Below are 21894 nucleotides of genomic sequence, written 5' to 3' on the forward strand. Positions count from 1 at the left end.
CACATAAGCAGCCACTGATCAAAACAGACGTATGGGAGCAAGTGAAAAAAGCAAAGCTCTTCCGTACTTGAGGTGACAAATGCTTTTGAAGTAGTTGCTGCTGTCGTGGCATTGGCCTCTCCAGGTATCAAGTCTGCATTATCAGTGTTCGTATGTGAAACTGAGGATGTGACGCTTGGCGGGAGGGAAGTGGGCCCAGAAGTGAGCACCGCTGCCTTCAGAGTCGTAGCTTCTGTGCTTGGCGCACTGACGGTGGTGGAAGGCAGGAATTCCGTGGTGGAAGGAGGCGTCTGGTTCTGTACCACAGCAGGAGGCTCTGTTGGAGGAGCAGGGCGCTTGCTGATGGGACTTGTGGGCTTCCCACTACTTGGTGGTGTCCTGACAGTTTTCACGGAAGCTGTGGGCAAGGCAGAACCCGACAAGGGTTGCACTGGAAGGAAAAGAATAAAGGAAACTGCGAACAGGCATGGAACAGTGCACACTTCCCACCACAGGACTTGGAAGCTTTGAGCCAATGGTTTCCAACGATGGGCCTAACGTCTCTTCCTGATGCTTCACCCATGCCTTCTCAAAGGACAACCCCATCTCCACTAGCATCTTTTCCCTCTTCCTCTCTCAGCTAGAACACTTCATCCGCCTCTGCTACAGGGTTCCACAGGCGAACTGAACAGCGCTGTGGCATCCCTACCCCTGCGAAGCAGCACTGCCCAACACCATGGCGGGCCTAGCCATCTTTCCTCCTGACCGTATCAAGCTAAATGCTCGCTTTAAAAAAGGTGCAGTGTGCATTGGGCTAAAATCGTAATGATATCTTTCCACATAACAGTTTGATAGTTACTTTAGACCTTTACTTTCAATGGATATATGAAGAAATTATTTCTATTAAAGAACAGCTTGTTTTAGGACCAATAAAACAGCCCCATGATTTAAATAAGTGATTTCAATTAAAATTGCATTAATTCTGAATACAAATATTCCCTGCCTAATCCCATTGCGCTCGCAGACAGTGTGCAATTAGAGCAGCTAGAACAAAACTATAAACCAAAACAAGGCACAGTGAATCTCAGAAATAGTGTTTGAAAGCATACTAAGGTGCAGCATTTACACTGTCGACCTAACAATATGCTTAACAATACTAAATATAAAAGACGCTGATGACACATATCATGCAGGCACATACAGATGATGCAGCTATGCCATTTCCCATCTCTTAATGACAGTAAATTGAGAGCAGGCAGCCAATTTGCATAATCTGAGTCACTCCCCTCCTCCATTCCCCAGTTTGTTTTAACAATGGTGAAACACTGGCCTGGGAAGCATTGTTACAATAACCTAGACTGGAGAATAACCTAAAGGTGTCATTTTAATGTATTTGATTTGGGATGCATTCCATTTTGGTGCGTGAGGCTGGGGGAGGGAGCACGTGGGCAGGCAACCTGCTCCTACTCCTGTGCTCGCAAGAAAAGTTATGCCTGCTCAGTGCTTCCGCAGCAACCCCAATTTTGCAATCACTGTGCATGTGAATGAGCTAATGAAACAAACTGCTGGAAAGCCCCTCTCCACTCGGAGCATCCGAGAGCCAACCAAGATGAATGCATGCCATACCTGTGGTCATATTGTTGGCTCCGAGGCACGTCAGGCAGCTGCTGAACAGGACGACTAGGAAGCAAGAATCCATGTTGGCCTGGAGGAGATGGGGAAGAGATACAGGACAGAAGGACTTCATTAGAGATTTTCGTAAAGTAGTCCAAGGCTGAAGCTGCCATCAGTTACCCAGCCACTGATACCTGCTCAGAAGGCGTTCTCTTAAAAATACCCATGTCTGTTCCGCACCAAGGAGTCTCAATACTCGAGAGCAAGCACAAAGTAATATATACTGGACAGCATATTTGGTTTTTGAATCTGGTATTTGAGATTCTGCATTCTTAAGAGTGGCTGTCGGGGAGATTCACCAATGTGAAAGGGGCAGAACCACAAACTGGTGAAACCTAATGGCTGTCTTGTGGACATGGAGATTATGTGTACCAAAAAGTGCGTCATTAACAGCATTTCCAAACTTGTAGGACAGGACAGGCTGTGGCAGAGGATAGTCCTAGTTCAGCTCTCTCCTCAGCCACAGACGGCTTTAGGCAATGCCACTATCACTTCCCTTCAGCCCCTTCCATCTCTTACAGGGACAATTGTAAAGACTTATTTTGCAAAGCTGACACCAACTGGGACCCGAGATCGCAAAGGGGCACCTGGAGATTTAAGGGCAGGTCAAAGCACATTGCTAGACTTCGCGCAGACCTCAGAGCAGCAAGGGAAAGACGCAAGATCCACCTACCATCTCACAATTAAAGGGCTGATTTATCCCGCCACATACACCCTGAGAGCAGCACTTCATTTAGCCACCTAGCACTGCTCTTCACTGCACGGGACACTAGGCTGGCGCAGTCACCAATGCTTCTGGCGCAACAAGCGAGGACTGCCCATGGCGTGCTCATCTGGAAGCAGCTCATGCCCGAGGCCGGGACACGGCGGGGCCATGCGACGGCGCATCATCTGCTCTGTGCACCAAAGGGCCTCACTTCATTCATTTGGTTGCACCCATAGCCAACCACAAGCACAGTCACTGCGGACGGACCTGACGGACAATTCTTTGCCTGGCCTTTGGGAAAACCTTGCAAAATATTAAGGGCTCACCCATCCCTTTCCCACAGTAGAACAAGGTCTCTGCACTGAATCCACACTTTATCGGGCTTCCAATGGACAAAAGGGGACATGGACAGACGGTAGGGAAATTGAACATTTTCAGCTTGGTTATAAGCCTTTCTTACAGTATCCTCTCTCTGGGAAGTCCCCGGAAGGGTCAACCGCTGGCCTGCCAAAACAGCTCATCTCTGGCCACAGCTTAGCCAGCTTGACTGTGATGGCTGCCACTGCTATACAATGCCTCCACCTGCTTCAGCTGAGGCCCTTCCCAACCTCTAGACACAGGGAGGAATGACGCCATAAAAATTCTGAATGCATCACCCAAGCCCCAAGGTCTTCCCAGATCCAAGCAGACAGCTTTTGCTTGCAGAACGCCAAGGAGAAGCGGCCTGAAGAGAGATGCCGGGGCCAAACTAGAGAGAGCAGACATGACTTTAGGACGCAAGCAGAGATGCTCGCTTTAAAAAATTTAATAGCAGGTGTGTAGTGGGGGCTGGGGGAGTTTACATCATCAAGCCTGCTGTGCACAGGGAGGGAAGACCTAACCTTTCCCTCCTAAAATATGATCTTGAAACAAATCCCCCTCCCTCTCACACATACTGTATCAACCCTGGGGCAGAGTTGGGGGGCCCTTATTGCTGCCAAGGATCCCCCCACTAGCAGCACTGGGAAGAGAGAGCATTTTGTTGTTATCACAGCTCAGAAGAAGAGAGTCTCTCTATTCAGCACACTGAAGGCTTCAAGTTTTCAGCATGTGAAGAGTAAGCCATGGATGTCCGGGACACCTCATTTTTCTTCACTGCTTTCTTAGAATGCTGCTCCTCTATGTCTGGAGACCTGGGATGACTTCAGGGTCTGCATGAATGTGTAAACAACATGAGAGGCTCCTCCACAGACCGTCTGTCAAACTTCAAGAACCCGACATTCCCTGGGTCCCCATCTCAGTGCTTCCAGGGGCCACAACGGCATCCACAAAGCTCTGCACACTCTTCCCCTTCAAAAATTTATTTCTACTAAAAACACTTTAAAAATGTTAGGCTGGCAGGTTCTCTTTCCTGCTTCTAAACCTATCTGTAATCAACTCATCAGCAGGCAGGAAGTAAAGGAAAGAGTTGCTTTCCGGCTCCACCCGACTTTCTTCTGTCCATGCAGACCTTTCCCCTCTATCCGCTCCTCCTAGCTTCTAGCGTTGCTGTTTCTCTCTAGAAAACCCCTTTCCTCTCTATTTCTCGCCTTCCCCTGTCCCTGGATGCCTCCACTCCCTTCCCAGCCCCAAACATGGCTCTCTTCCCCGCTCACCCCTTTATCTCAGTGTTTCTCTCCACTCCTAACCTCTACGGCTTGCTATTTCTCCAATTCTACCTGTTTACCTTGCTGTTTCTCTCCCCCTCCACTCCCCAGCCTTGCTTTTTCTCTCCCCTCTATCCCTTTGCCTTTGTATTCTGGCTTTATTTATTCCTCTCTATACATCTCTCATAGCAGTTCCTCAAATTCCAAAATGGGTTCATTAGTACCGAAATGGAACTCCTGTGACAAATAGTTTATAAGTCTATCCAAAAACAAGTTTCATTTACCAAGACAAGGTTCACACACACACACGGGAGTCACCCATTCGCTGTCAGTCTCACAAAATAGTTACAAGCATGTTACACCTATTTTAAAAGCTACCAAGCTATTAAGGGTTTTTGTTTTGTTTTGTTTTGTTTTGTTGACAGTCAGAAGCTCTAAAAACTCAGGCTGGGATACCTAGTTGCTAACCTTCCTCCGAAACACACCAAACCAACCCCTGAGTGGCCTTTTGGTCAATCTCTGATAAACAGTGCGTCATCAGGTAACCGTGCATAAGTGGGCTTTCTTGGTACTGGCATCCATCCTCGTGAAGCACTAACACACTGAAATATTTCAAAACAAGGTAATAACAATAACACCATGACTGGTCAGCAAGAAAAAGCTCTCAAAATAAGACTGTCTCTAACAGGTGCAAAAAACAGCAGTGTGTTGGCCCCTGCCTGATCTCCTAAGGTAGGGAATTCCGCAGAAACGGGGCTGCGGCCTGGAAGGCTCTTCTCGTAGGCTCCAGCCAGGCCATGGGTCTGCATGGAACCACCAGGAGAATTGTCTCCAGTGATCTCAGTGGTCGGGCAGGTTGGCATATGAGAAGGTGCTTTCTCAGGTTTCCTGGTCCCAAGTCAAGGGCATTGTACACGGGCCCTAAACCGTTAAACCTGGCCCAGTAGCGAACCTGTAGCAAGTGCATCCTAAAAGAGGTGGCTCCCCAGAACAGCCGAGCCACTGCGCTCTGTGCTCAGGCCAGCTTCCAGGGCAGCCTTAAGGACGGTCCCATACGGCATGTTCTGAAGTAGTCCAGGCCTGAGGTTGCCAGGGCCTGCATCACTGTGGCCAAGCGACCCCGTCCAGAAGTGGCTGGTGCTGGCAAACCACACAGAGAGGCACAACGCTTGCCAGCAACCGTGATGAAACTCGGAGTACTGTCAGACTATGAACCTGGCCTTCCAGGGAAGTGTAAATTCTTCCAGAACAAGTAGCACATAATTGAACTTGACATCACTCTGCTTACCACTTTCATTGTACTGTTTGTAAGGACAGCTATTATTTATAGAAGGATATTGGTTTTAGACTGGCTTGTGTCTACTTCTTTTTAAACCACTTGGAAACACTGGCATATCAAGCAATACAGAAGCAGCTCAAACAAACAAACAGACAAACAAACAAACATGTTGTGTGGGTGTTTAAATCACAGAGACATAAAGGAAACCCAACTGCATCATAGACTGACCATTTAGAATTATGCAGCTTTCCTTAACAAGAAAGCTGAGTAAAAATCTCAAACTGTTAGTCAGTTTGTGAGTTTCTTAGAAAATAATACATTATTATTTAATTCATTCATTTCTATACTGCCCAATAGCTGGGGCTCTCTGGGCAGTTAACAAAAGTTAAAATGACACACACACAACAATAAAATTAAAAGAACAAAATCATTATCCAGGCACAGAAGCACAGCAGTGGTATAGAAATAAAATGGGATAAAGTTTAAAAGATATGATGGTTAAAATGCTGGGGAAATAAAAAGATCTTCACTTGGCACCAAGAATAATACAAAGCAGGTGCTGGGTGCACCTCTTCAGTAAGATCATTCCAAAACAGGAGGGCCACAACCAAAACAAGCCTCCCCCCAGTAGCACTTGCCTCACTTCCTTTGGAAGGGGCCCCTGGAGAAGCACCTCCAAAGGTGACCTCAGGCTCTGGGTAGGTATAGATGGGAGGAGGCGATCCTTCAGCTTACCTGGCCCCAAGCCATTGAGGGCTTTGAATGTCAGTACTAGCACTCTGAATCTGGCCCGGACTTCAACTGCCAGCCAGTCTAAGTGGAAGAGGATGGGCGTATTGTGTTTACAAATTTTTCAGACACTCTGGTTGCAGTTTTTAATACATTCTTTCATCTGCTTTTCGTTTTTGCTGTTCACTGCTATAGAGTCTACTTGGTTATGGAATGGGATAGATAATATAAATAAATAAATGCCTATTTAAGCCAATGCCTATGATAACTTATTATGGGCATTACAGTGGGCTTTGAAAGGCTGCTAGCAGGATGGTAACAAACATCAAGGAGGCATCAACTGGCATTTCCAAAGAGTTCAGCTCTTGTGTCTGCAGATGGTTCAAAGCAAGGTAGGCTAACATACATAGAAACAGAGCGAGTCAGAAGGGGTCTTCTGGGCCATCTAGTCTGACCCCTGGCTCCAGCCTGCTCTGCTCACAACATGCCCACCATGTGCATACACTCAACATTGTTAAAAGAGTCTGGGAACACAGGATGGCAGTGTCCCTTCTGTGGCGTAAAGTCACAAGCCCTCTATCTTTCCAGAACGGCATAATTTGACAGCAACATCTTAATGGTTAAGTCTAAACTTTCAAGATTCAAACCATGATCACATTCTGGAATTCCTTCCACTGTGTATGCCCCTCCCTTATGAATTCAGAAACAGAGGGGAAATGCTTGCAATGTTATCAACATACACACAACTGTTGGCTAGCTGCAGCATCCTGCATGCTTTGCAGAAAAACACCCTGACTTCATGCTTCTGGACTCACCCGAGAGAGGGAAGGAGGAAGACAGGAGAGGGGGGGAAAGACACATTACGCAGCATCCCCACCAAAGCCCCAAACACCACACATCAGTGAGACTGTGCAAGGGGGAAGTAGTGTATTCGTTTACTTCTTTAAAAAAGAGCTGCTAGGCTGAATGGAAGTTGTGTCCCGTCCTGGAAATCCTATCAGCTACTCCCAGTTGTTCTTGCACAGGAATACATCCATGCAGTCTGCAGATAGTCAGGAGCACTCATGTTGTAACTATTCACAAAGTATTCCAAAATATTTTAATTTTTTTGCATAGTCAAGTATGGGATAAGCTAAGCTGGTTTCTGTGTACAGAAAATCTGGTAAGCCTCAGTTTGATCAAGTTTCACTGCTCCGAATGGGTGAAATCATACTTTGAGCACACCCGATCAACCCAGACTTTAATTACTTCTATTTTTTTCAAAGAATTATGTATATACTGCCCTTAATCTCAAGGCTGTGTATGGAATGCATTAAAACAGCTATTAAAGTAGACACGAGTCACAACAAAAACGGAACATCTACTAAGTGAAGTATTATGAATTCTTCATATGCCTGGTTGAAGAGCCAGCTTTCAACAGGAAGCACCATTAAGATGCGTCCTGGGTGGGGTGGGGTGTGGGGGGGCGACAATTCTAAAGATGGGGCACCACAGCAGAAGAGACCTGTCCTGGGTTGTCACGATAGGTATTGAGCAGCCATGAGACCCTGATCTGCAGATCACAATGAATGGGCCAGTTGATAAAGGGAAGCCAACTTGTTCTCATGCTGTTTGGGGCCTTAGATGTCAACAACATTATCCTGAGCCCGGCCTAGCAAAATGAAGGCACATAAGGCACCCACCATGTTGAAGCTAAGCGGGTCCAGGACCGGCCTGAGCTCGGAGGGGAGATCACCTGGGAGCTGCATGTAGCCACCCTGAGGTCCACAATGAGAGAAAGCTGAGATATAAATACAATAAACAGACAAACAAACAATAAATACTGGCAGCCACTTGAATTTTCAGAGCAAAGGTGTAACATGCTCATGAGTAGATAGCTCCATTCAGCAAACCAACTACCAAATTCTGCATTGCTTGCATTTTCTGGGGCCCCCTCAAGGGAAGCCATAGAGAGGGCACTGCAGTTATTCAGTGTTCAAGTCACCACTGCACAGATCATGGCCAGACTACTCCCACCCGGAAATGTTTGCAACTGACATGTCAACGGAAGCTGATAAAAGGTACGTCAAATTACTAGTGACAGAGATACAGTAGTCCCCCAAAATTCGTGGGGGTTGCGTTCCTAGAGCACCTGCAAATTGTGAAAAACTGCGAATTTTGTGCTGGTGATGGGCTCCGGCCAAGGCGGTGTGGGCGGGGGGGGGGGGGGCAGGCTGGGGAGGGGCTCATGGAGAGGCCAGGCGGGCATGCGCAGGGATCTCACTGATCTCCTTGTGAGTAAGCCGGTGCCTCTCCGTGTGGTTTGGAGATTGGTTTGGACTCGCTCGGAGAAAACGATCTCCTTGTGAGCAAGCCGCCGCACAGAAAATTCCGTGAAAGACTGAGGCCGCAAACGCTGAACCGCGACTTCATGGGGGTATACTGTAGTTGTATTCTCAAATTATGAAACAGATCCTCAGGGACAACTCCCTGCAGAGGTAGTAACCCAACTAGCTGCCCAGCATGGGGACCACCTACCCACTGAGTCTCTGACCTGCCACATTTCAGCCTCAGCTTAGGAACCTGCATCCAACCTACCTCTGTTTCCAGATCCTGATCAAAGACTTGCACAGCCACACCTGAACCAGAGGTCACAGAGAAACAGAACCGGGTGTCGTTCGCCTACTGGTGGCATTGTGCCTGAAGTCCCCTGATGACCACTCCAGTGGCTTGATACAGGTGTTGAGCCCCACCAACAAGACAGCAGCTTGTGGCAGCCCACAGTTCAAATGTCAGGTGACTGCTACCTGGCTCCCTCATGCGGCTGTGAAACCAGCCCTACAGCTAGGGCAGAAACACAGCAGTGCAGCGCTTCCCACCTCGCGCTCTCAGGTCTTGTCCAGAAGAATGGCACGCAAACTAGAACGTTGCTGAATCAACGGCACTTAACAAAACACCAGTGGTGGATAAGAATGAGCCAAAAGCCATTCACTCACAGACTGCACTAAGCCTTCATGAAGGGGTTCTTTGCACCCCAGTCACTTTTACTTTATAGAAAGTCTCATCCTCATCAATCCCAAGTTATTATCTAACACGGCAGAGGGCAAATTTATGCAGATCGGATTTCAGGCTCTTTCAGGAGTTCTTAATTTTGATGTTTTACTGCTGCCCTTTGTATTTTTAGCAGTTCTGTTCTGGATAATGTTTTATTGCTGTGTTCTCTCTCTCTCTCTCTCTCTCTCTCTCTCTCTCTCTCTCTCTCTCTCACACACACACACACACACACACACACACACACACACAGCTACTTTTGATGCCTTCATTGTGTATCCTTCTTCTCAGAGGGGAGAAGGAGGATACACATTCTTACATAAATAAAATGAATGAATGCACAGAACTGTCCCTCAACACACACCCTTCTCTCAAGACAAAGCACTGATCCCAACACAACAGAGATTTTGCCATCTTTCTTTTTATTCTTAATCCTTTAGTGCACTTTCTATGCACTGAAATGGACCGGTGCCAAATCCCTACTTGGGTCTCCATGGCTTAGAACTGGCCTTTGATGTGCTGCCAGCACTCATCCTTGAACTCCCCTGACCCACTTTCTGTAGTTGAACAGAAAGGATGAATCATCACAACACACTCTGGGGCTGGGGATGAAGCAAAACCCAAAGAAAACACACACCTGCTCCCATTATTTCCAGACATGTTATACCTGGTGCTCTGATGGCTGGTGCTTAATTTAAATACAAGGAGCTTTCTTAATAGGCTACCCGTGATCGCTGCCGTGAGCCGCCTGTCTCCCTCTGGTACCAACTGACACACCACCTTTCTTTGCTGAACTCTGTTTCGTGCCGTACAAGCTTCCGAGCATTCCAGCTTCAACCAAGTACAAATGTTGAATCCTATCTGCAATTCACTAGCCAGAGCTTCCCTCCCCTGTGTCACCCCAGGAGGAGGAGCACCATGCAGGGTGTGTGCCTGCGCCCTCCCCTCCGTGCGTCCAGTTGGGCTTCGTACCAACCTTGGTGCCAGGTCAGCAGGCTGAGGATTTCAGGCCCCCCACCGGGAGAGCCAGCCGTTTCGGGGTCCTGCCCTGTGGGTGGCGCCTGGACACTGCCCCGGCTCAGGCTGCTCTGAGGCTGCCTCCATTTCTATGACCCGCCCTGGAGGCACCAGCTCTTCAGCTCCCCATGGGAGAGTTGCCATGGATGCTCCAGCGACCTTGTCCCATCTCCTCCGGTGGCAACCCGTCTGGTCTCAAGACCTCAAGGCTCGTCCTGAAGACGGACCGCTTGGCAAATAAGTTCCTCATCAGCCTCAGAACCTTCATCTCCATGAGAACAGCCGTGTGCACACGGACCCGACAACTATGATCATCTGCACTCCAGGTGCCTAAGTTTTAGTTACCTCTTTTCTGTAACTCAGCTTCAAACAGTGCCTTGACTTGGTGAGTAAGAATTTTCTTTGGATGACCAAGCAAGGACATCTCTCTAAAATTGCTGCAAACTGCCTGGAGAGCCTTGATTATGGGGCAGAATTAAATGGAGGAGGGAGGAGGAGGTGGCACAGAAGCAGAAGCCATTCCTGTTACTCCCCCTTTTAAGCTGCTAATGCATTATAAAATGGTTTGCTTTTGATTACCACGGGCAGAGTTGGTAATCTAAGAGGATTTTAATTAGTATTTGGTGAAAAAGAAGACAACTGGTGTTCCTTATTGATGTTGTTATGTGCTGTCAAGTCGTCTCTTGAAAGAAAGCCCTTCCAAATGTCCTATCCATGACATTTGGAGGCTTAATGGATTCAGTGCATCTCATATTTGGGCTTTCTTTTCTTCTTCTGCCTTCAACTTTCCCTTGCATTGTGTTCCTTACAGGAAAGAAAGAAGCACAATACAGCAACTGTAATCCATCTAGAAAGATTAGCTTCCACACTCCACACTGAAGGATGAAGATTAATAATCACTCATCAACAGAATGAACAAAAAATTGAACAAAAGAAAATGTTTTTCAACTCGAAAGGATGACAAGGAAGAAATATTAGCGGTGTGGATATACTGCAAGAGGGAAGGCACAAAGCACCAGCAATTCAGAAATTTCTACTAAAAATGCAGGCATTGCAAAGAAATGCATCCTGATGCCTTTGATAGCCTGGAACAGCAAATGTTCTTCCACAGTTGGCAAAAAACCTGAGTTTTCCTAAATATTGAAATACTTAGTTTTGTAGTTCCTTGGCCACTAGACCAGCTGCAGTCTCACTTCACTGAACTGCAAAAGTACTAGCAACAGCTTTGGAAATTAAGTGGAGGCAACCAGCTCTCCTCAACAGCGCCCAGCCCCTGAAACCAGTGTAAAATGGCGAAGCTGAGCTCAAGACCAGTTCCCACAGAGTTCACATGACATGAAAACCCACACTGAGGCGCTTACTGTGTGAGTTGCCTGCCCCAGGACGCACAATGCTGACACCCTGTGGGTCCAATGCTCATCTCTTCCCCCTGCAGATATCCTGGCCCATGGAAGTCCTCATATTTCCCAGACACAGTTCTCAGTCCATTTTTCTTGCTGCAGCTTGATGCTGCGCTTTCATGTGAGAAGATGAGAGCTGCTGATCAAGCTGGCTTTCAAGATCCCCATTTACCCATCCCTGGAAGCAGTCCTCCTAAGGGTCACCCGCTTGAGCCAAAGCAGGAAGCTCTGGCCTTAACAAAGGAGATCACTCAGTACCTTTAGCTCAAATATGCAAGGCTAAAACTGACGTTACCAAGCCAATTCAAAAAGGCCCTTTGTGGCTTGCTTTCCCTTGACAGCGCTTGATTTGACAGCTGTTAAGTGATTGCAAAGTAACAAAATAACTTATTTTCACACTCTCTTGATCAAGGTGTACTGTTGGCACCTGTTGCGTTTTGACAAGAAGCACTTCTCAGGGCGATGTCCAGGCAAGCTTTTTCATGTCGGTGGCTTGAAATTGCACAACTCCTTAAATGTGGCATTTAAAAAAAATGAAAATACCTGTGCACAATCTATTGTGCAAATAAATAAAAAAAGTGTTGAGCCAATGAAAGTAGGAAATCATGTACACTGCCTTGAATAGAAAAAACATGGCTGAAGCTGACAGGGTGCCAAGTCTCATGGGATTGCTCCTGCAAGACCAGGAAGGAAGGAAGGAGGGAAGGAAGGAAGGACGGAAGGACGGAAGGAAGGAAGGACGGAAGGACGGAAGGACGGAAGGACGGAAGGAAGGAAGGAAGGAAGGAAGGAAGGAAGGAAGGTGTGACATCCCACAGAGTGCTTGATTGTCTGTCAGATAAACAGTACAGCAAACAAGCCACCATTGGGCAGACAGATGGAAGTACTTCTTAACTATGTGCTGTGTGAAACTTTAGAATTCACAAGAAAAAATAGAGACAGCCACTGACCTGGTTGGTTTTGAAAGAGAATCAGAAAATGCACGGAGGATGTTGACATCAACCACTAACTAGCTATGATGGCAATGTTTTATAACCAGACCAGCAGCACTAAGTCTTCGTGCGCCAGTTGGTGGAACAGAAATGGGAGGATGCTACTGCATTCCATTCATGTCCTAATGGCAGGCTCTCTGCAAACAGGATAGGCCATTAACATACTCCAGTCTGACTCTTCTTATGCTCTTATATTTTAAGACTCAACTCCAAAAGGAAGGCGGCAACAAGTACACTTTCTTTCACATTTTAAACCTGTCCTATTTTGCTCATCTCACTGTCCCTCACTGTTTGGTGGCAGTGTGAAGATTCAGAATCTAGGTTTCTCATATCCAAACCCTGTACTTCAAGCTCTTTGTAATCCTATAGGCCTAAAACCAGCTATACATGTGAGAGTTTCATGTGAGAAAAGATCAGCCAAGTTTATTCAATTGCGGTTAATTCATCAAAGTTTCCTTCTCTGCATGGTGAAAGGCAGCACCAAGCATACGCTTGTTTCTAAAATGATAACGAGAGTCTTTTTTAAATCCTTTCCTCCTTCAGAAATGAAACTGCTGCTTGCAGCAGCAGTGGAGGGGAGGGAGAAGAGGAGAAATGCACAGAAACAGAAAACAAGGCAGGTTTGGACAATGCTGCCTATTGAAATCTTGAGGAAGTGAAAAAACATCATATGATGGGAGAGAGGTTAAAACGACCAGCACCGCTTTAAACAGGGCGTCTTTTAGACAGACTTTTAAAAAATCAAGTAATGTGCCAAACACATGGGGACACACTGTTAGGCCCAAAGTAACTATTTAGTTACAAGTTGATAGTAAGAGGATCTGCTAGTCCCACCAAGTGGACTAATTTGCACAGAAACTATTGAAGGGAATGGCACTTAGTGTTCCAGTAGCCTTCGCAACTTGATGCCCTCCAGATGTGTTCAACTACAACTCCCATCATCCACAACAAGTATGGCTACCAGTTGCAGGAACGCATCTAGAGAGCACCGAGCTAGAGAAGGCTAGATTAAAGTTTGCAACCAGGCAGGAAGTTTAGCACTGAAAGCCATACTTTCCTTCCAATTCAGGAAAATAAAAACTCGGACAGTCCAGTATATAGAGCTTGTTGGACTCTTCAGACCCATTCCTCTGGTTTCCAAATTGTTTTCTGGTAATTATAAACTTGCCAAGAGTCCTTCAATTAGAAATTAAATTACTAGGGATGTGTTTCCTATCTTTCCCCACAACAGGGCAGGCAAATGCCCCGCACGAATGTACGATTCTGGGGTTCCATATGAGAAGGGTGCCTTGAGGATAGAGAATCTAAAAAAACCCACTGACCTATGAGGTCATGCAGCTTCCGTCAGCTCACAACAGCCCTTCCCTCCGCTCAAGCCTCGCTTCTGTAACAAAGCCTGCCTGGCTTACAACTTTCCTGCTCCTCTATTGTATTCTGATGTATTCACTTCCACGTCCTTTTGTCACCAACACTTGACCTCTCGCATATCTTTATCTACCTGCTGTGAATTATTCTGGACAGGGAGTACAGAATTCTGGTAATGCCAAATTCTCAGTTTGTGCAACTCAAGGTCTGAAGGGATCCTTCGTGAAAATCAAGGACCAAAGGAAAATGTAGTAGAAGGAGCAGGAGTCACATACAAAAAGACTTTTTAAGGCTAAGAGGGACAGTCTATGTAGAACGTCCCTTTCCTCAGTACGGGAAGAGGAAATGTGGGTGTCTCACCCATTACGCTTCTTTTGTGTGTGACTAAGGCATCTTTCATGTATAAAAATTGTGTGTGCGTGCGTGCGTGCATGCAGAAAGTAGATAAGCAGAAAAATTGCTCCTCCAATGAAGCTAAAACAAGGGAGCTTCAGCTGAGATAAAAGGAAGTACTTTTTCACACAGTGCATAGCTAAAAGTATGAAATCTGCTAGCACAGGGTGTATTGATGCCCACCAACGGCTTGAAAAGAGGCAAGATAAATTCATGAAGAATAAGGCTATCAGTAGCTATCAACCACAATGGTGCTAAGAGTATCAGTGGCAACTTTCTCGCTGGTATATTGTGACCGAAAAGAACACAGGAATTTATTTATAATAAAAAATAAAATAAAATATGTATTTATATTTACATGTTCAAACTTCAGTCACCTTCAAAGTACTCTCCGCTTGATGCAATACACATATCCAAACATTTTTCCACTTCTCAAAACAGGTTTTGAACTCATCGATTTTGATGCCTTTTAGTGCTTCTGCCATTTCTTGTTTCACCTCTTCCACACCTGCAAAACGTTTCCCTTTTTTTGATGCAGGGAAATGAAAAGAAGTTGCACAGGGCAAGATCAGGTGAACAGGCAGGGTGGGTCACAAGGGTCATGCCGTTTTGGTCAAAAACTTTTGAACACTCTGCTGAACAAAATTTCCCTGCCACACGTTGTTCGTGTAAACCGGCCATCACAAAACAGGTGAACATGTTGAAAGAGTCTCCTAAGAACCTCACTGAAACCAAATGCAGCCCCTCACAGCAACCCAGCTGGGTACATTGGTGCAGTTGGGTTCCCACAATACTCACCTACCGGGGGAAGCCTGGACTAAAAGGGGCCCATCCTCCAGAACGTAATTCCTGTTTTGTTTGGGTCCCTCCTCAGTTCACTCTCTGTGAACTGATGTACCTTCCCTTATCAGAAATCCCCTGAATTGTTCATCTCCTTTCCATCCTGATCCTCAGAAAATGTTGACTTCCCAGCAGATGAAATTAGGTTGATGTGTGAAAGGGTCAATGCTCTGCAGATTATTTAATTTTAGTTCACCATAAGCAGAGCTTAGAATAAGTGTCACTGTATCTCACTGGCTTACACAAGTCTTTCATCCTGCTGACGGTGGTGGAACACAGACTGGCTTGTATCCAGAGTGTGTCTGTTTGTCCCTCCCTCCCTCACCTAGCAAACAAGTTTGAACTATTAAAAATCAGAGCTGGAAGATGCCTTAAAAAAAAAAAAAGAAAAGAAATGGTCTTTATAATGTCTGAGAATTTTCACTTTGACCCAGGAAATCATACCAGGATTTCCCTTTTCTTCCTGATTCTGTGTGCTTAAGTACATTCCACTTTTCTTAACTATTAACACCTGTGCCTGGGATTTATTTACAATTCCATCCTATACCTATCTGATACTGTGAGGTTTAACCCACCCCATAATTATTGTTGGGTGAGAGTGCTTCTTTTTAAACAGAGCTGCATCCGGAAGAATGTTGACTTTATTTAATCCACATATATACTGCTTACTGTATCAAATGTTTTCTCCAACCCATACATAGAAACAGAGATTAGCAAACAAGTAATAACAACAAAATATTTGTTAAAAAAAGTATTTAACATAAAAAAATAAAAACAAAGCAAGTCAGAAGGGCTTAGCCATCTAGTCCAGCCAGCTCTGCTCATGTAATCCCCAACATGTGGCTGTCCCATCTTTCCTTGAACACCCTCACGGATGAGGCTTCAACCACCTCCCTTGGAAGCCCATTCCATATTCTAGGGGTCCTAACCGTCAGGAAGTACTTCCTGACATTCAGCCGGAAGTCTGGTTCCTTGAACTTTGTCCCACTGGAATGCATCCTGCCCTCCACTGCAGGGAAGAATGGGTCATGGCCCTCCTCCACATGGCATCCCCTCACATACCTGTAAGTTGCGAAAAGATCCCCTCAGTCCCCTCTTCTCCAGGCTGAAGAGACCCAGCTCCCTCAGTCTCTCCTCATATGCCATCCCTCCCAACCGGGCTACCATTCTTGTGACCCTGCCCTGAACCTATTCTAACCTTGCTATGTCTCTCCTATAATGTGGAGCCCCGAACTTGATGCAGCACTCCAGTTGTGGGTGCACTGGAGTCATGTAGAGTGATATCAACACCTTCCTAGATCTAGATGCCACACTTATGGCTGTACCTCCAAAATCCAAATGTATTTAAAATGTTTCAGAAGCATTAATAGCTGGGCCACACAATCATTCAGGGGAGGTTTAGGAGAAAACATGGGTCTTGAACATGAACCTAAAGCACACTACTTTAGGTGTGTGTGCAGTGGTATTCTATAGGAAGGATGCTATGATGGCAAAGAGGCACATTACAGGAATTTAAATGTGAGGCTCCAATGCATGGACCACAATGGTGTGGCGATGCCTGTCCAGCAAAAGACACAGTTAATAATAGATGCGCTTGCCATGGGAGTCACTTGGGCTTCTAAGGACCATAATGATGCCACAGAATCCCCCAATTTGCTTATCTGTTCTTCATGAGACAGTGTAACCCTATCTAAATTGTGCAAACTTCCCAGATTTTACATTTTAGAAACAGTCAACTACAGAATCTCCGTCTTGTCAAGATCTGGGATCCATTTGCTGGCCTTCATCCCACCTATCCCCCAATCTAGGCACTGGCTCAGAACGTGCACAGCCTTGCCTGATTATGATGTCACAGAAACAGAGCTGCAAATTATCAGCATACTGATGACAGCTCACCTCAAATCTCCCACTGACCTCCACCCATGCTTTCATTCATGTGAAATAGCTGTTTAGAAGAGATAGCACTCCACACCATAACTACTAGAGTGCTGAGGCATAGTTACCAAATACTAACTTTTGAAAGCATTCCTGTTAGAATGGAATCGACACATTTCAGTCTGGATTCAGCTCTGGTTTTGGGACAGAATTAGCTTGGGTCACCCTGATGAATAACCTCTTGTAGAAGACAGGCAAAAGGTGTCACACTCTGCTGATCCTACTCGCTCGCTCCCTGGATTTTGTCCCTGTGGTCCATGGTATTTCATTGGACAGTCTCTGTGAAAATCAACAGCCAAGTCTTGCCATTCCATAGTGTGACTACATCACTGTGTTCTGGATACTGGAAATCTACCCAAACATTCAGGAATCCATAGCATGCAAGATACCAGGGGTGGGCCGTCTTAATGGAACTCCACACCTGCAAAAGGGTGGGGGGGCTAGTACCATGAGTCCATATTCAACCATGACAGATCCTCACTTTATTTTATATTGTTAATTTTATATTGTTATTTTTGTATTTTATTGTATTTTATTTTGTGCTGTGAGTAGCCCCGAGGCTTCGGAAAGGGGCGGCATAGAAATGTTTTAATAAATAAATAAATAAACCAATCCAATATCCAGACCAATCTCATGCCCAGAGGTTACAATTACACTGAGAGTGTATATATCCTATGCACTAACTCAATGACCAATTGAGAGAGCGCAACAGCTATCATGAAGACCATGAAATCATGAACCAGCACAATCAAAGCTATCTCAGCATGAATGTCAAAGTCTCCCTGGAGCAGACTGATGTCATGGGATTCTGCAGCTCCACACCTGAGACCATCTTTATTAAGTAGGCAGCAGGCTGGCAGTTTGCCAACTCTCCACAATCTGTCTTGATGGCCTAGGCCCCTATAGCTACCTCAGTTCAGAATCATTCCTGCTGAGTAAGATGCTATTATTACAGACCAGTGGCTATGACCCTCTTTCCCTCACTGATGTTGCATGAAATCAGTGGACAAAGCTAAGCCAGATCCACCCTACCCCACCCACTCTTCCGTGATACATGCCAGATCAGCTCCATCATCAGGTGGATACAGAAAGTAGCTCTTTGAAGTGTCTTAAGTTCTGAGAGTCCATACACACAATGAAGTGCCTGATCCTGCCTAATCTTGGAAGCTAAGCAGGGTCAGGCCTGGGCAGAAATGGGATGGGTGACCTGAGTGTATAATTCTATGATTATTGCTGTCAACTGCCTAGAGATCTTTGGCTATGGGCAGTATAAAAATGTAATAATAATAATAGTAATAATAATAATGATGATGATGACGACGACGACGATGATGACGACACAGATTCTCCACTGCCTTACCTTCAACAAAATTAACGTGGAGGGGAGCCTGGACAAAATATCTTATTTAATTTTATTTCATATTTGTACCACACTAAATCAGATTAATTTCTGAATAGCACGTAGGGATTTTTAGAAATAAAACTTGCTGCAGAGGACATCAAGAACAGATTCAGACTGTGACCAACACAGAAAATGGAAGGAAGCCAGTAAGCAACACTGTCCTCATTTAGCTTTCAGGAGGTTTAATAAATAAGACTGGACCGAAGCGCAGGAAGGCAATGAAAAGAGGTCAGACTATGTCCCGCAGCCCTTCACCTTTTATGACAAGTCTGATGACCAGTCTGCAGTGTTTCCACCTTGTGCTGGGCCAGTGGGACAGACTGGGGGTTCGTGCCCACCCTGCAACTCATCAGTCTCCCTCCCTAATGTGATGCTGGAATCCCCGGGGCTGTTGGCCCTGGGAGGGTGCAACTCAGCTGGATCCTTGCCCCTCCTGGCTTGTAAAAGCCAACAAGGAAGGGATAACCAGCTCGGCCAGGCAGATCACCAACACCTGCTTGCAAGAGGGAATGGTCCTATGCTACCTTTCCAAGAGACCCTCCCTTGACCCTCCCAGAAAACCTGAACAATTACAGGCTGGTAGCAAATATTCCTTTCCTGGGCATGATTCTGGGGGGTGGGGGGGTTGCCAATCAACTCCAGGCACTCTTGAATTAGACGGATTATCTGAATCCATTTCAAGTCGGGGTTCAAGCCTGATTTCGGTACAGAAGTACCGAATTATGCTGGGAACAAGACAGCGGGAGCACAACACTGTTGATATTGCCGGACATCTCTCTGCAGGTCTGGGTTTTCCCACTGGGCGCCAACTCCTCCAGAGGCGTGGAGAGTGGCAACTGGGGGGAGGGCCCCCCATCTCTGGCATAACTTCCCTGCTGTATCCCACCTGGCACCAAATGTTCTATCTTTGCAGCACCAGGTTAAGACTGCTCTCTTTGCAGAGGCCTTGAAATACCTCCCTGGTCATTCTGGGGCCTGATACAACCTGCCAGATACCGCTTTACACATGGCTGGATCTTTTAAATTGTCTTTTCATGTTCTTTTAAATTATATTTCAATTATTACTTTTTTTGTCTATTGCATTTTTAAAAATATTTTGTTTTACACCACCCACCGCACTTTGGCAACAAGGCACACAGAAAACAAATACTGACGGTCTCCTTGACAAACAAGTCGTAAGACACACTCTTAGTAAAATTTAGTTTCTTTCAGCCAAGTTTTGGTTAGAACCGACCCTGCAAGTCAGATTTGAATGCTTGCCAGGGATTTTTGCAAAACAAAAGGGCTTAAACATGCTTGGAAACCACTGTCCATAATTCATAGCCACAATGCTTCCTCCTTTAACCAGTAACTTTGTCATGTTGTTATAACTGGGACATTTGGTTTTTAAATATCCAGACTAGTAATGACTAGAAATGTTTGCTGCAGTTTCAAAGGCAGGATGGAAAGCAAACAGAAAAACAGTCCCTGACTAGAAGGTCAGTTGAAGCAGATGCTTCTGGCCTGGTTTGGCATCTGCACAATGCAGTGCCTTACATGTAAGAAGCAGAAAGATTACCGGGGGGGGGGGGGGGATTCCCAGCAGTAAATAGTTAGGAATGACTGTCACAAAACTTCAAAGATTTACCACCGAGGCAAGCCTCCTGGGATAACCTGTCATATTCCAGTAGGTTTCTGGATGCATAGTGGAGTACTTCGAAAACCAGCTGCTGAACCCTTACTGAGTTCTGGTTCAGCATACAGCCAAGCAAAAAATCAGCAAGGTGAGAAGGTTAGAAAGCTTAGAAAGGTTAGAAAGCATGCACACAGGACATGGTGGGTGGAAATGAAAGGCATAGATCCAGTTTTTAAATGTTCCCTGCAGCGGATCTGTCAGCAGAGTACTATGGATCTTGCAATCCTGTTGCTGCTGTTGTGGATTTATACCCCACTTTTCTTCCTCTTACAAAAAACTCAAGGCAGCTCACAAGGATCTCCTCCACTCCATTTTATCTTCACAACACCAACCTTGTGAGAGTTTGTGACCTGCCCAAAGTCAGCCAGTGGGCTTCACAGCACAGTGGGAAATACCATCCACTACCAAGAAACTTGTAGTGAACAGTATATAAAAGCTATAGATAGATAGATAGATAGATAGATAGATAGATAGATAGATAGATAGATAGATAGATAAACGGACGGACAAAGCCCTCCCGCCTGCCCAGATCTCCCAAGTCCCAGCCCAACATTCAAGCCACTATGCCCCACTGTTTCCCAAGATCCAATATGGCTGGTGTAATAACTTGCATTATTCCAACAAGGCTGCTGTTAACTGTTTCAAGAAGGATTAACCATCAGTGCACTTTGCATTGTCCTGGCTGCCCTCTAAACCTTCAAGCGACTCCAAACTCCAGCTCAGGTCTGCGGCCCATGTCTCATTAGGTACACTTAATGCATTATGAGTGTCAACACTGCAACAGGATGGCATTTGCTGCAGCACGTTCCTGCCCAGAGGCCTTCTGACCTTTTAGCTTTCCAGTTATTAAGAGAACGGCCACCTTTTACACGATGCACATTCACTGCACAAAGGTCTGCAAAACAGGTGGAGGGAGCCAGCCATGCCGTTTGTCCCCAAGCACCTGGCTCTCAGAGGTGCACTGCCAATGCACATAGTAGATCAACTGAATGACTTCTCTAATAATCATTAATAGAGCTCTGCTCTGTAAGCTTCCTAATCCTTTTAAAAAGCCATTTAAACTGCTTGTCATCAGCAACCCTTGCAGTATTGAGTTCCTCAAGTTATGTGCTGAGTAAACGACTTCTTTTTGCCCATCGTTCACATACATTGATCCATTTCATGAATGACTGGGTCCTGGTGTTTTGAAAGTCCTCGTTTGCCTTTCTCCTGCCAAAAATATGCTCTTTTCCAAGAATCTGGCGGAAAAACGGTCCGTGTGTTCTTTACACACACCTTTGCCCAGGAAAGCCTCACCCATGTGTAACAACAGCCTTCCTAAAGGAATAACGCCTTCCCTTTTGTACTTCAAACTTGTGATCTTTTACAAGGACAGAAGATTTTGTTTTAGCAGCTGTCCCATTTCCATTTGCTACACAAAAGGATTATTCTGCATTGCCCATGAAGAGGCACTCCAATTAAAACACCAAAAAGGTGTGAAAATAGGAGAACCCTGACCTACAATACTATAGTATTAAAAAACCCTATATCATATTTGCTTTTGTATAAGTACACCCTAAAGGGGAGGGCTTGTTAGACAGATGACATTAGTAAGCCTCATTATTAGGATGCTGGAGTCGATGGCTCTCTGTAAGTTGGAAATACTGAAAATTTGGTTTCTAGATCCACAGCACTGATTGAACCAAAGTGTAGTTTTGATTGCAAATTAAGTCCAGGGGTAGGGAATGACAAATTCTAGTTATAGCTCCCTTGTGAATGGCATTGGTCATTTTTTATAAAACAAAGATTTTTTAGTTGAGTCCCACAAATGTTCCAGGGTGCTTGCTACTAGATCTTCTGAATTTCTTCTGGGA

At 45.6% G+C, this 21894-nt stretch overlaps 1 protein-coding gene across 2 annotated transcripts in view; it reads right to left on the reverse strand.

Moving 5' to 3' along the window:
- Positions 1 to 21894, reverse strand: part of PTPRA (protein tyrosine phosphatase receptor type A) — a 134884-nt gene that overhangs the window by 43113 nt on the left and 69877 nt on the right. For both annotated transcript variants that reach the window (XM_044428341.1, XM_044428342.1), the window contains exons 3-4: positions 1606 to 1684; positions 68 to 430 (exon numbers count right to left, since the gene is read on the reverse strand). In XM_044428341.1, coding sequence (XP_044284276.1) covers positions 68 to 430; positions 1606 to 1684 — 442 coding nt within the window. The remainder of the gene's footprint in view (positions 1 to 67; positions 431 to 1605; positions 1685 to 21894) is intronic.

This window comes from Varanus komodoensis, unplaced genomic scaffold, assembly GCF_004798865.1.
Source record: "Varanus komodoensis strain SLA01 unplaced genomic scaffold, ASM479886v1 scaffold2, whole genome shotgun sequence".
NCBI lineage: Eukaryota > Metazoa > Chordata > Lepidosauria > Squamata > Varanidae > Varanus > Varanus komodoensis.